The sequence below is a fragment of the Lepidochelys kempii genome, chromosome 2 (genome assembly GCF_965140285.1).
Source record: "Lepidochelys kempii isolate rLepKem1 chromosome 2, rLepKem1.hap1, whole genome shotgun sequence".
NCBI lineage: Eukaryota > Metazoa > Chordata > Testudines > Cheloniidae > Lepidochelys > Lepidochelys kempii.
In genome coordinates, this window is record NC_136381.1 from 207,734,118 (window position 1) to 207,748,641 (window position 14,524).

Consider the following 14,524-nt stretch of genomic DNA (forward strand, 5'->3'; position numbering starts at 1 on the left):
CCTTTAATCCTGCAGCGAGCAATTTTCGGAATACATAGGGTGTTTAACCCATATTCTTTTGCATTCTGTGTATGTGTGAGTAATCAAAAATGAAACACGCTGCAGCTTCAGAACCCAAATTCTAACACAAACATCCAGGACTCCTGGAGTTAAGATTATTTTTCTTAATGGAAAAAGGAAGTTCTGCAATCACATTTCACCCCAGTTGACTCAATAATAAATACAAATGACGTGGAGTTCCGTCTTTCAGTAATAGACATAGACTTGTTTTTCTATTGCGGTATGTCAGTACACGCATGAAAAAAAAAAGAAGCTCTAAGGAGTATATAGACCTTTATTTGCATTTTAAAAAATGGTTTGAAAAGAACTGATTGCTATTCGCCTGGTCTGTCTTTAGGGTTTTTTTTTTATTTTAGTTTTTCTGACTGTAATGTATTAAATAATAGTTTCATATATACCTTGTGATTTCAAATCAGGATAGAAACTGTTGTGAAAAATTACATCTCAGTAAGCTTTCTGATGTAGTTGTTGGGAAAAGTTGAAAAGAAACAAAAATAGAGCGCGCTAGAGAGACCACATAGTGATGTAAAACTAATGAGAAACATATTTTTGCATGCAGAATATTCACACGTGAATTTAATTATTATGCAGTTGCTCTGCCGTTTGCTGGTCTCTATGCTGAATAAGATTTTTCAAATGCAGTTGACAGAGATGTTTTCCCTCTCCCATTGGTCTCTTTTCCCTTGCAACAACAGGAGATAAGCAGCACACACATAAACAGAAGAAGATAATGAAATCAATTCTCATACTTTCAAAAATTTCAGCCATTAGTTCAATTCATAATACTGCACTTGATCTGAGAGCCGTATCACTTTTTTGTGTGTGTGTGTGGGGGGGGGGGGGGGATAGGACTGTAACCCTCCGCTTAGTTTTCATGCTGTACTGTGTGCACAGAAGTCAAAGAACGTGCCAGCCTAGATTTGCACATAAATTTGATTAATCAGAATGTGATACAACATAATGTAAGTGCCCTTTTTACAGTACAACTGAGAAGAAGGGTGCCTTTCGGCGATGAGGAAGAGAATGCTTTTTCCCCTGCTGGTTTGGTGCATATTTAACAATTAATCGTCTTGATAAACACTCCTCCCCCTCCTCCCCTCTCCCCTCTCTTCCTCTCTTGTTCTGGTTTAGATCCGTTCTAGATATAGTATTAGCTACATTTCAGGAAGGCAGGTCTAAAAATCTCTTCCGTGCAAACAGACGTAAAAGTGGAAATAGATTCAAACAGCTTAAATACATTCAAACAATTTGGTAGCGAAATCAACCACTGTATCTGTTCTATTAAAGTCGATTTTACTTCACTCGCTTTAATTATACTTTTCCTATGATAATTGTGTGTGTGTGTGTGTGTGTGTGTGTGTGTGTGTGTGTGTGTGTGTGTGTGTGTGTGTGAGGTGTTTTAATATAATGTCATTGGCAAGGTTCCGGGGTGCATATTCGTTGAAATTTCCTTTGACACCTTCTATTAAAAGATAGTTTTGAAACCCGGTAAATTTATCAGGAACACAGTGTTCCCAGTATAATGCAAATGCATCGATTAATTCTTCTGTATCTGGTTATATGAATTTTTTTTTTTGAGATTCTTCTTGTGGTTTTGAATCTGGTGCATTAGGGATTTCGAACTGGAGTTTGTTGTCTTGAAATGTGAAAAACAATTATTTAGAAAAGTCCAAGATCCAAGACTAGTATATAAAAATGCAAATTTAAATATCGATTTAAAATATTTATATATTCCTCCTCTGGTCTGTGTGGTAAGGAACTACGCTGCAGATCAGTTTCGGTAAGAGACTAAGATGAATTTGACTTTTCTTTGCCAGCTCCAGTTAGCTCGGAACTAAACGGAACGGTATTATTTACAGTTAGTTCCCAAACTAAACACAATAGTATAATTTAACCTTTCCAAGCACTCGTAAATTTTTACTGCTGTGAAACACAGCGATGCAAATGAATATGCTCATAGTTACTGACTTAATAACATGCCTGTGGCTCCTGAAACAATAACTCCTTATGAAATATAATAAATATATATTTAAATACAGTATACCGCAACTGCTATTTTGCTTTTTTATTACTTCAATTATTATATAATTTTATGTGAAGGTCTCCGATCACAAGGTTTTTGCTGGGAACACGAACCACTGATGGGATGATTAATTATGATATAAAATAGTCCGTTTAAAAAGGGTAATAATACAAAATCTGATCTTTTAATCTCAGTTGGCCACAATTAAAACAAACTTTATCGTATAACTCAAATATCCCTTTGCATAAAAACATATGGCTTTGCTATAAAAATTATGACTGGAAAACACTGACCCATTAATAGCCTGCGGAGTGATTTATACTTTATTGTTCTGCTACCCTGCCATGTGACTCCGGCAACCAATGGGCTGACAGGCAGCCTTCAACTTATTAGGTGACTGTACTTCTTGCTAGGACCAAGTAGTTACATGAAATCTGCAGTTTCATAATTTCAGCAGGTCCTGCTCTGTGTTTGTTGAATGGCAATGTCGACTTCAGGGACGCTCAGCAATTATTATGTGGACTCTTTCATAATTCACGAGAGTGAAGACCTGGTGCAGTCCAGATATGCCTCTGCTCCACTGGCACCGCCAACGAGACAGCCAGCCCTGAGCGAGCACCCTGAATTCACCCCATGCAGTTTTCAGTCGAAAACTTCAGTCTTTAGCACTTCCTGGAGCCCCGTTCACCCTCCGAGCGCTAATAATGTGCCCACTGTGTACCATCCATATGTGCATCACCAGGCACCAATGGCAGCGCCGGACGGCAGGTACATGCGTTCGTGGCTCGAGCCTATGCCGGGCTCATTGTCTTTCCCTGGGTTACCTTCCAGCAGGCATTACGGCATTAAACCTGAACCGCTCTCGGCCAGAAGGGGTGACTGTACCACGTTTGACACTCACACGTTGTCTCTGTCTGATTATGCTTGTGGTTCTCCTCCAGCTGATAGAGATAAGCAACCCAGCGAAGGTGCGTTCTCTGAAACCAATGGAGAAAATGAGACAAACGGAGAAAAACCACAGATTGATCCAAGTAAGTGCAACTACAAGGGTAATGGACTTCAGGTCTCTGAGCAGGCTGCAGGGAGGTTAGCATCTCGGGCTAACTAGATGACTCGAAGTTGCCGCTGCTCGGGTGTAGTTAGATCTTAAAGGGAACTGTGCATGTCTAAGCTCTTAAAACGTGAACTAGAATGCCTGAATGTTCGGGCACAACACGGCCAGGCGTGGTTTCCCCCCTGTACGCACTTCTGGGAAATCCTTGGGAAGCATGGGCTTCTTTTGTCACGAGTATCTTGCAAGAAACAGCCCAGGGTGGTTACTGTAAGGATGGAAACAGAGACCTCTTCCTTTACTTCATTTTCTTGCCGTAAATCTAACGGAACAATCGGCTCCATGTTAACGCACAAAAAATAATGCGTATGCAAATAAGGCGAATAAGCGACCGCGGCTTAATTGAGCCAGCTGTATAGTGTCTCGCTATCTCCTTGAAACCTTCCAGTGGTGACACGGGAGAAGGTCAAAATTAAAAACTGAAACGTTTTCCCGATGACATCGTAAGCCCACTAGTCCTTCCCGGGCGGTGAGGAGGAGGGACAGTCTATTTTAAAATCACATTCTATAAACAATATCCAGGCGAGAGTAGGCGGGGGCTGGGCTTTTACCGCGTGCGATTCTGTGTGACCTCTCCATGTGTCTGTATTTTGATTCCATTGTGCCTAACCATCCTGTATGTCTGCTGAAATGAAAGGAAAGTCGTAAACCCTAATATCAGGCTACCTACGCTTTTAAAGTCAGGGCACCGAACAGTGGCGCGACGTGGCTTCCTCCGTCCCCTGAACTTCTCCTGCTCTTTTATTGCAGATAATCCCGCTGCAAATTGGCTGCACGCAAGATCCACCAGGAAAAAGCGCTGCCCTTACACCAAGCACCAAACGCTGGAACTGGAAAAGGAGTTTTTGTTCAATATGTATCTCACTAGGGACCGTAGATACGAAGTGGCGAGACTCCTTAATTTAACTGAGAGACAAGTGAAAATCTGGTTTCAAAACAGGAGGATGAAAATGAAGAAAATCAACAAAGACAGAGCAAAGGATGAATAATGAGGACACACAGGTTACTTTTTTTAAAAAAAGAAAACCCTCCCTGCCCCCGCTCCAACCTCACCACACAATGCGACTGTGTTCAGGCCTCGGGTTTTTTTTTGTTTTTGTTTTTTGTCATGGCAAATTCTAGTCGTTACTGTACCTTGTAACAGTGGCATTGAGATGTCGGTTTGCCAGTGCTACTGCGGAGGTACGGTACTACTTTTAATTTTATAATAGGAAAGAAAAAGGGGGCATTAGTGCGGAAGACTGTTTGTGGGCTTGTATAAATCTACCTGTTCTTCACTTACAAAGAAACAAAACAAAAACAAACAAACAAAAAAAACAAACTACCTTTTCGTAATGCACAACTATTTACGGACTGTAGAGTTTAGACGACGTAGTTAATTTAATTTGCCCTTTGCGCGGCAGAGAGAGGTCTGCTGTAATACTTGAACACTGTGTTTTATTGTGGTAATTATGTTTGTGACTCAACTTATGTGCTTGGGTGCTGTACCAGATGTGATTGTGAAAGCTAGAATTCAATTTGAACTCAGGTTGTTTATTATAAAAGTTACATAGAGTATAGCTCTGTAGTGTAATAAGTCTTTTCTGTATAACTAGACAGTAAACCTTTGATTGTAATATCTATCTATCTATCTATCTATCTATCTATCTATCTATCTATCTATCTATCTATCTATCTATCCCCAGCTTATATATATAGATATATATCTATATATACCAATTTCAACAAACAAAAATAATAATAATAAAATCTCCGGGGTATCTAAGAATTATGGTTCTCAAACTATTATCAAGCAGGTCATTTTAGTATGAAAATTTGATATATATAGTACTGTCTTTGTCAGCTGTATATATAATCTATATATTAAGGAAAAAGTAAATAATCAGACTAGCTTAAATATTGTTTTTGCACCAGTAAGCAGTTATCAGATTTCGGAGCTATACATATATGTGAAAAGGGTAACTACCTATGGTTTACGTTTTAATTTTAATCAAGTAATTTGAAGCTTATTGTAATGAAGTTTAATTTTATTGATAATAAATTATACACTATAAAAAGCTACATTTGGTTATTGTAGATTTGTATCGAGTATAAAATCTGGGAAGTTATGTTTATGCAGAACATACACTGTATATTTTGCAAGTTACCTCATGGCCTACTGACCAAATTGTTGTGTTGAAATGATATTTAACTTTTTGCCAAATAAAATATATTGATTCTTTTATACTTTGTGATGTTTTAACATTATTAAGAAGGCGCTCATCTGTATAAGGCAACATAAAAAACAGTAGAAACTGCATGATTAGAACAACTGTGGTGGGAATAGGCATTTATTTGATCCAGGTTAAATGCACAGATATATGAGTGCAAAACCTGTATAATAATATGTACTAATTTTCTTTGTTTAACCTAGAGAGTGCATAAAAACACCCAGATACAGTTATGTAATCTAGTGCTTAGAAACATATGCAGGAAACCCTTGAAATATTATGGGGTGCATGCTTTGGACTTAACGTATTTTAATAAAGTTTTTTTTAAAAGAACGAGACCGAAATTGTCAAGACTTTTTAGAGGGACAACAATGTAAATAGATTACACATCTTAATTTTAGTTGGCACAGTAAATTACCCCATTATAAAATGGGCATAGCTGAACTGGCTGCAAAAGGTTTGAGAAACGCTCGCTTTGCCAATATATTATTTTTAAATCCCCTTCCATATGTAATGTAATGTGCAAAATATGTCATTTAAAAAGCTTTGCAATCCGTTATTTTTCTTCTTCTTTATTTGCATCTGCAAATTTTCCTCTGAAGTGGCTTATGACACCTAAAATAAGTACGTTGCATTTTACTATCTCTAAGGGGAAAAGTTTACAGACAAGAAATTATAGTATTATTTATAAGTCTACTTTGGTCGTTGTTTTAGTCCAACTGAGAAAATGTACCTCGCAACAGGCTAGTTCAGCAAAGCCAAATACATTAAAGAAGGTTTATTAAAGAAAGTTTATTTCAGGTGAAAGTTATTTTTTTCCAGCTGAGCAACAAAACCAAATAGCAAAGATTGTGAGCTAGCTAAAGTTATCCCTGCTGTAGGCCGACATCTTACCGCCAAGAGAAGGAATCTTCCAAAATACGATCCAGAATACTCGTCTGCTCAAGACCAGGCAAACCATATTTGTAAATATGTAGAACAAATGCTTTGTGAGTGTATCATTTTAAAGGCAAAAGTAGCCAGAACATTTATAGTCACAATTCTTGGCAGAAGATGTTGCTAGGAAAATTCAGAGCCATACAGTGCAATAAAAGAAAATGACTGCTGTAACCGTTTATGGGGTGTAAAACGCTGCAGGGTTAAAGACAAAATTTAGGGCGCTCGCAAGAAGCTTACAGAAGTGCAAAAGTGTGGTAGGAAAATCTTTCAGCCTCACTTCTTCTTCTTCTTCTTCTTTTAAAGAAATCTCTGATAAGTTTTGATGGGTTATAATTAGTAAAGGGGAAATAGTTTTGTTGCACACTCACACAGAAAAAAAGACCCTAATTGATCCCTGTTCCAGTGTTTTGGGATGTTCGGGACGCCCTCTGTTGTTGCAGACAGAGGAAACTTCAAAGAATCAGCATTAAGAGTGTGTAATAAATGACGGGTCTGCAAACTGTCTGGAATTCGGCTCTTAATGGGTTTACAACTGTCCAGCCACAATTAAGATTTTCTACCAAAGCCTTTTCATTTGTTTTGTCTGGCTGTTTTAGATAAAACGGGGGTGCGGAAATAACTACCTTTTATTAGCTTTCCTCGTCTGAAATCTAAGCTGGAAGGCGAACGTTTATCTGTAATGTATTTGTGACCGGAACATTTTGTATAATTGCTACTTTTTGCCGGGCAGATTATTGAAGTATTCGCTGTCGGAGACGTAAACTGTTAGCAAACTGAAATGTTCTTGCATCATTTATTATTTGCAATGTCCTAAATAGAACAGCAGATGGCAGTATTATTCCATGAAAACATTTACAAACCCGCCATGAAGCATACTGCGAGATCACTTGAAAGCTCCTAAAATGTCGACTTTACAGGAGAATAACTGGATCGGAAACAACTGATCTGATGTTAACCAAGGTCAACAGTTCTTACTCTGGGCTTATTGTGAATGATGCATCATTGAAAAATAATATAGTTAGTATTAGGCTTGCTGTGTTGCCTATCTTAACCGCAGTAATTGAAAAGGTAAAGTTTCAGTCTCCGATTTTATCAGATGATTTATTTATTTTTAATTATCAAAGCATTAAAGCATTTCTAATTAGTTAACATAAACCTCTGACGCCTTTATACACTATTCAATTCCCTTTTCACCTTTCCTTTTTTCAAAAATATTAGACATTTTATCATTAACCCATTAATGTACAAGCAAAGTATTCCGATTTCATTCACGGCTCGTAAGAACTTTAATATTTAGGAGAAGCGGGGATTTAAAAAGTACGAACATAATGATTCGAATGTCATTTAGCTTTCTGTGAAGGGTGGAGGTGTTTTTCATACTCAAGTCCATAATGCGATTTCACAAGACGTGGGCTTTGTACGGGGAACGAACAAAGAGTCAAACTAATTCCCCAATGGAACTCTCCTTGCTGACCATACAACCTAACCGCCTTCATTAAAGAAGAGGCAAGGTTGCAAACTTTAATTTGAACATTATTTACTGGCAACTGAAATTCTTCAACAGCTGTCTTTGATACAGATAAAACACTGCTTGGGTTCCTAGCAATTTCAACTCTGTGGGACCCGTTTAATTATATCATACTGACGCTAACAGTCTGAGGAGATGTGTCTTCAAATTAATTCTTAAATTCTCCATGCCTCTTCTTTTTGTTTCCCTGGTTAATTTTAGTATTTATCCGTTTTGGTTTTGTTGACTGCGTTGTTCCTCGCTAACTGCTTTCAGAGAGCAGTTTAGTGGAATTAGGTTATCTTTTGTCAAATCAGTCGTGGAAACGAGAGAAAAACTAACCGAAAGAAAAATAAAGAAAGGGACCCTCTACACATGATCGAAAATATTAGTTTTATATCTTTCAAGTTAAGGAAAACGAAGAAAATGAACCGCCCCCAAGGAGTCACCTTACTTAACTGGTTTTATATATTTCATTAATATTTATTTAAATTAAAGGCAATTTCTTGAAACCAATTCTCAGAATGAGCAAGGGATGTGAGGGTTATGTTATTTTTTCCGCATCACTTTCAGTATATTAGTATTTTTAGGGTAAAATATGATTGAAATAGAACAATCACTTTCTCAGGTTTCTAATAAGCCTATTCACATCGAATGTCTGCATAGATTCGTATTTTAAAATAATGATTTGATTATTTGTCTTGAGCAGTAAAATTATACTGAAATGAACATGTGCTTATGCATTTAAAAGTAAGTAATAATTTGGCGCGGTATGTCCCATTACCATATTGGATAAATTATAGTGGTAACATGTTTTGAAACAACAGAGTAGTGTCCAGGGTCACCGTTGCATCAGAATATTGCTTAACACACAACCGATAATCGTGCCGTGCTCCCAGGTTGCGTATAACTTCTGCGCACCATTTTATCACTACCTTTTCCATTCTGGGAAAAGCTCAGAATGTCATAAGACATAGTCCGGCTCTTTACTAGTCAAAAAGAAAAAAAATTCTAAGGTCTTTTTAAAACATAGGTTGATATTCTGATAGCTGAAAGCTTGCGATTTACTTGTCCAAGATTTTTTCTTGAATGTAATAATTCATTAAAGTGGAAAGTTGCAGTTTCAGAAATATGCTAAAGCACTATCCAGTGCTGTGTAGAATGCAGAAGATTGCCATGTTTTAGAGTCTATTCCAGAGGTAGTATTTTAAGGAGCCTTTTGTCGAATAGGTGCGGGGAAAGCACTTTCCTGGGACTCCTGGTGTGTCTTATTCAGTGCGAACTTCGTGTGAAATATTAATATTGTTTACAAGAGGTGACATTAGAAAGATGAAAGGAAAATAATCAAAGGTGGTGGTATCTATGTTTAATATCCTGATTACTTTTAAATATGTTTTAAGAAGCGAGACACACTTAAATGTTCTTTTTAAGGCTCCTCTATAAAATCCTGTCTTGCTTTATCAATACCCAAGTCTAGACATTGGTTATGTTTGCTGTTTCTTTCTTCTTGCATCTTGGTATGTTGTCACCAGAGGAGCAATTTATTGGTCTAATGCCGTCTAATTCAGCCTCTTTGATCTTCTTAGTAGTCTTCTTGGTTGCTTCACATTCGTTTAACTTCTTGGGCCTTTATTTCTTTCCAAAAAGTCTGTTGGGATTGTAATTCTTCGTTTTTTGTAACTAGCTGTAATGAGGAGTAAGATTTCTGAAACAAAATAAAGAGGAAGCTGTTTATTCAGATGCTGGCTTTAGATTGCTAATAGTAACCTGGTTTGTACATGTTTAGCTGTTGACAAATATCTAGAGGTAGTCACAACGTTTGCATACTCTTAACAACAAATATCTAAATGACTTCACTTTAGTCAATTTCACTTGTTTTTCTCCTTACCCTACGTGGGATTGTTGCAATATTCGCACGTAAACAGTCCTCAAGCGTTCTTTTTTCCTTAGGTTTTCAAAACGTGACCTCTAGGGTCCGTGCGAAATATCGCCAAGAACAATTTTAACTGGTGAGAAGTTCTTTGTACACAGGGCATTAAACTCTATAATTTAAAGGAGAATTTCCGGGGCAATTCCATTGTGCTTCTTCCAGTTTATGATGTGCAATATAGCAGGGCAGTAAAAGCTGTCTTTACCAGGACTCCCTGTCTGAGAGAAGGAAACCCATTTTATGATCCGTTTAAAGGAAGGGTACGGTGCAGCATCCTCAATGGAAAGTCATTCTTATTGTTGGAAAGCGGAGTGTTTAGAAAATGAGGAACGTTACCCGTGATCTAAATGTAACTTTGCTGTCTCCGTCTTCGGATGGTAAGGTAGGTACATTGAAAGGCAAAGAAGGCATTAAACAATTAGTTAAGATCTGAAGCCCTACATGTGTGACTCCAGGACTTATCGGTTTTTAAAAGGTGTTCAGACGAGAGGTGTCCTCTTTTTGCGGGAAAGTGGAATTATTCTGCTATTAGACGTAATGAATCCGTCAGGAATACAATCGTAACAATACAGATTTAGCAACGGAGTATTATAAATATAAAGCGTGATCGATATATTAATTCACCTTTGAAATCGGAAGAGATGAACTAAATTTCACACACGAGGTTCGGTAATATATGCGTGTCATCATTATAAGAGCCCAGGAGTATCAATATTCTTTCAGAATTGTTATCCAGCACTCGCTTCCTCCTTTGAGACATGCTGGTTTGCAAAAGAGTTAAAAGCGGATTTCTGGAGCAACCCCATCCTGATCCATCTTGCCGAAAGCGATTAGCAGAATGTAAAATCTCAATATCTCAACACATCTGTTAGAAAAGCAGGAAACGCAATATATACTTATTTTCACTGCAGAAAAATAATGCATGCGTGAGTAACAAAATTATTTAAACTTGTGTGTGTGTGTGTGTGTGTGAGAGAGAGAGAGAGAGAGAGAGATAGTTTCAGTTTACTGCGGAGTCTTTTTAATGTGCAAGATGTGCTTCCCCCCCAACACTAAATATTGATCAGCTGAGCACTGTAGCTTTTATTAAATGGAAAAGCCCCCTACGCATATTATAATATAGTCCAATGTTATGCGATCTCGACTTGGATTTAAAAAAAAACAGAAAGAAGAAGAAAAAAGACAGAAAATGAGGAGTAAACTGAGAGGCAGGGAGCAATACGTGTGCAGCCATACCTAATCCGATACAGCTCTAGAATAGAGAGATCTGCATCGCACAACGTGCGGTTTAAGTTTCATAATAGAACCAAATAAAACTCTGTTTATTTTACTTACTATACTTTATAGGGATCTTACAAAATATCATCTACCATGTGGCACCCTTAACCAAAAGCTCCCTTGTCTTTAATTTGTTAGACATATATTTGATCCTCTTCCCCTTCCATTATAGGATACTGTGAGACACCCTGATCCATACCACCTGTGATGCAGGAGGAGATTGGAGGATGGGGTCATATGACTGGTCACGTGCTGGAGGCAGCTCAGTCCAAAAGAAAATGGGGTTTGGTGTAAATCTGGGGGTGTAATGTTATCATATATCACGCTACCTCGTAAAACCGACACTGAAGCCTACCGGACAACAAATCACAGGTCAAAATTATGAGTTCTTCGTATTATGTGAACGCTCTTTTTAGCAAATATACGACGGGGGCTTCTCTTTTCCAAAATGCAGAGCCTACTTCTTGCTCCTTTGCAACCAACTCTCAGAGAAGCGGCTATGGACCAGGGGCTAGTGCTTTCACCTCCTCCATGCCTGGCTTGTACAATGTGAACAGTACCATATATCAAAACCCGTTCTCTTCCGGATACAGCCTGGGCTCAGATGCCTACAACCTGCATTGTTCCTCTTTTGATCAGAACATTCCCGTTCTCTGCAATGATCTAACCAAATCCAGCTGTGAGAAAGCGGAGGAAAGCAACCTGCACAGCCAGGCTGAGGCTAATTTCCGGATATACCCCTGGATGAGGTCTTCAGGTATGGGGAATGGAGAGGGCAAAGCTATGGCAGCAAGGCAAATGTGTAGCCGAAATTACTGTCAGCACAGCCTTTATGGTTTTAATTATAGCAGAGGCGCCATTGCGTAGAAAGCCCATGGCATTGTATGTAAATGAGTATCATAAAACTTTTTATTGCTCAATTAATGGGTTCTATCCTCGTAAATTTATTTAAGTCAATTTGCTATGGAATTTTAGTATTGCGTTTATTTGTGCGGTTTGATATAGAAATATGGAGAGCTGGCTATGTACTCTGGGACCCCACACGGGTAAGTGTTCCCCACCCCCACCCCACCCCAACAAAATGTACAAAAATCATATGTGGTGGAAAACGCAGAGGAAAGAGAAAAAGAGGGGCGCTAAAGAAGGGAGGAGAGACTATTTCAGGACGCAGGGGTGCTCTAGCTCACTGTTAGTGTGAAATGTGTCATCTGCCTTTCCTGGGGATCAGGGTCTGTACACATGTGTAAAAAGGAAAGGGACCCGGAAAATGTGAGCTCCGTTCTTGAGTCTAATGCTAGTATGTGTCTATAATCTGTTAAAAAGCCCCTGGAATGAATGAATAAATAAATAAATGGAAGTTCCAGACCCTGCTTTTCTTCTCTTTGTGAAACACTAAAGTCTGGAGGACGCTTGAGAAACAGAGCCGAGTGTAAAGTTCATCCTTTAGGAAGCAAAATGTTTTTTGTTTGTAATGTTTTCTTTCCACTTTGGTATATTTCAGAGAACTTTAATTTGCCATGTTGGAACTGGGCATGCTGTCTGAGAGAAATGCCTTTGTTAGGGGCGGAGGGAATAAAGGAAGAGGATTTACTCCAGTTGCTTGGATGGCTGTTTGTAAATTCCAACTTTCCATCGAACTGATTATTTTCAGGTTTCTGGCTAACTTCTGTGCCTGTTTGCCTGCTTTCAGGTCCAGATAGGAAGCGAGGTCGGCAGACGTACACCCGCTACCAGACCCTGGAGCTGGAGAAAGAATTCCACTTTAACCGCTATCTGACTCGCAGGCGGAGAATAGAGATCGCTCATGCTCTGTGCCTAACTGAAAGGCAGATCAAAATCTGGTTCCAAAACAGGAGGATGAAATGGAAGAAAGAACATAAAGAAGAGAGCTCCAGCACCCCAGCGACCAACGAGAACACGTCAGCAACAGCGTCTGTGGAGAAAGTGGAAGAAGAGGAGGAAGAAGACGAGTAAAGCTCCCATTTGATGAAGCAATCTCTAGTATTATGTATGCACGTGACAGTTGTAAAAGCTCTCGTTGAAAAGACTCACTGTTTTATTTTAAAAATTCTGTTCCCTTTCATGAACATCTTGAAACCGAGTATTTTCAAACATTAAAAGGTCCCCTGACTTGTCTTCCAGTCCCCACCTCCCCAAACCGCGCACATGTCCTGTCCAACCTATTTGGAATCTCTCATAAGATCATCCAAATAATTTTATTTTCGTTTGCCCAAACCTTGGTGTGTTTTGTATGGGTACATTTGCGTGAGAGAACTGCTACTTGCACATGCAGAAAAACGTTAATTTCCAGCATAACTACCTGACTCAATTAGTCCCAATCAGTTGTTAAGGGGTAAGTGCATTAGGGTCACATAAAAAACTACCTAATTTAGAATCAATAGTTCTGCACTTCCTGTTTCCTTTTATTTAAAAAGATCACAACAAACAGGCAATATTAAACAGGAAGTGAAAAAAAAACCTGTAAAAATAATGAAACAGAAACCACTACATCCTACAACAATTATTTGTACTACCTATTTCCAGACTACCTATTTCTTGCTCCGCCTACCTATCTTCTAAGCTATACTGTATTTTATTAATCAAAAGAAGATAACATACTAATGTGAATTGCAGAATGCTTTTAGAAACTTAAGTGTAGTCCTTTGAAAAGCACGCATCAATGGCTTTGGTATATAATTTGGTACCGAAAACGCTGAATATATTTAAATTGAAAAATAATATATTTATTCCAAAGCAATTATAAATGAAACCATATGCTGCAATATATCTTTCTTCTCAATCCTTTACTATTCCGCGTGAAGAAGAAAACACATACTAATATTGTACAAAGCGCTTTAATATCTTCTGTTAGCTCCTACCTTTTGAAGTACATTGTTACAGGCCGTTTTGTTTTCTAGGCTCATCCTACTTAATATAGCGGAAAACGTTCTTTAAAAAGTGAATTAAGACGACCATGTTAGCACCTCTCAAAAATCTTTTTGTCCTGGTTTCAGAATGTGTTAATATGTAATACCGTGAATTTTCCTACAATAGCAAATACTGTATATTTAAACGAAATTTTTGTCATTTATATTGTCTTGAAATCATTTGTAAGATCAGGTCATAAACTGGGAAGTCTGTAATTAAATTGGTAACTTTGTAGCATGATGTATTGTTAAGAACTCTGTATAAATCCTTAATGAAAGTTTGGCTAAAGTTTATTCATAAATTGTATGTTACAATGTGTTTCGATGTGTTCATTGTGAACATTTGGATATGCCGTGTAAGTATTGGCAGTGGAGGAAAAAATGTATGTGAAGCTCTCTTTGGAAGTGATACCGTGTTCAAATATCTCCCACGATAAATGTGTTTTATGTTACACAGGAAATAAATATGCTTGTTGACAATGAATTGTGTTTCTTTATTAGGGAACAGTTCAAAAGAAGCATAAAATTTACACGGCCAA

General features: G+C 38.0%; 3 protein-coding genes across 5 annotated transcripts in view; all 3 read left to right on the forward strand.

The window, feature by feature from the left end:
* The window catches only part of HOXA3 (homeobox A3), a 62,123-nt gene that overhangs the window by 2,683 nt on the left and 44,916 nt on the right, over positions 1 to 14,524 (forward strand). The window lies entirely within an intron of this gene.
* On the forward strand, positions 483 to 5,362 carry HOXA9 (homeobox A9). 2 transcript variants are annotated; one of them, XM_073333645.2, is made up of 3 exons: positions 2,705 to 2,851; positions 3,025 to 3,114; positions 3,945 to 5,362. In XM_073333645.2, the coding sequence occupies exons 1-3, from the start codon at positions 2,788 to 2,790 to the stop codon at positions 4,181 to 4,183; spliced, it is 393 nt and encodes a 130-aa protein (XP_073189746.1). In that variant the 5' UTR covers positions 2,705 to 2,787; the 3' UTR covers positions 4,184 to 5,362. The 2 variants fall into 2 exon arrangements, with proteins under 2 accessions (XP_073189744.1, XP_073189746.1); XM_073333643.2 differs by having other exon boundaries at positions 483 to 3,114.
* HOXA7 (homeobox A7) lies at positions 8,953 to 14,469 on the forward strand. 2 transcript variants are annotated; one of them, XM_073333649.2, is made up of 3 exons: positions 8,953 to 10,162; positions 11,231 to 11,815; positions 12,749 to 14,469. In XM_073333649.2, the coding sequence occupies exons 2-3, from the start codon at positions 11,440 to 11,442 to the stop codon at positions 13,030 to 13,032; spliced, it is 660 nt and encodes a 219-aa protein (XP_073189750.1). In that variant the 5' UTR covers positions 8,953 to 10,162; positions 11,231 to 11,439; the 3' UTR covers positions 13,033 to 14,469. The 2 variants fall into 2 exon arrangements, with proteins under 2 accessions (XP_073189750.1, XP_073189748.1); XM_073333647.2 differs by having other exon boundaries at positions 8,953 to 11,815.

Coding starts and splice junctions, on each gene's coding strand:
- HOXA9 (XM_073333643.2), top strand. CDS start 2,562: ATGGCAATGTCGACTTCAGGGACGCTCAGCAATTATTATGTGGACTCT. Junction 3,115..3,944: donor AAAACCACAGATTGATCCAA/GTAAGTGCAACT, acceptor CTTTTATTGCAG/ATAATCCCGCTGCAAATTGG.
- HOXA7 (XM_073333647.2), top strand. CDS start 11,440: ATGAGTTCTTCGTATTATGTGAACGCTCTTTTTAGCAAATATACGACG. Junction 11,816..12,748: donor CCCCTGGATGAGGTCTTCAG/GTATGGGGAATG, acceptor GCCTGCTTTCAG/GTCCAGATAGGAAGCGAGGT.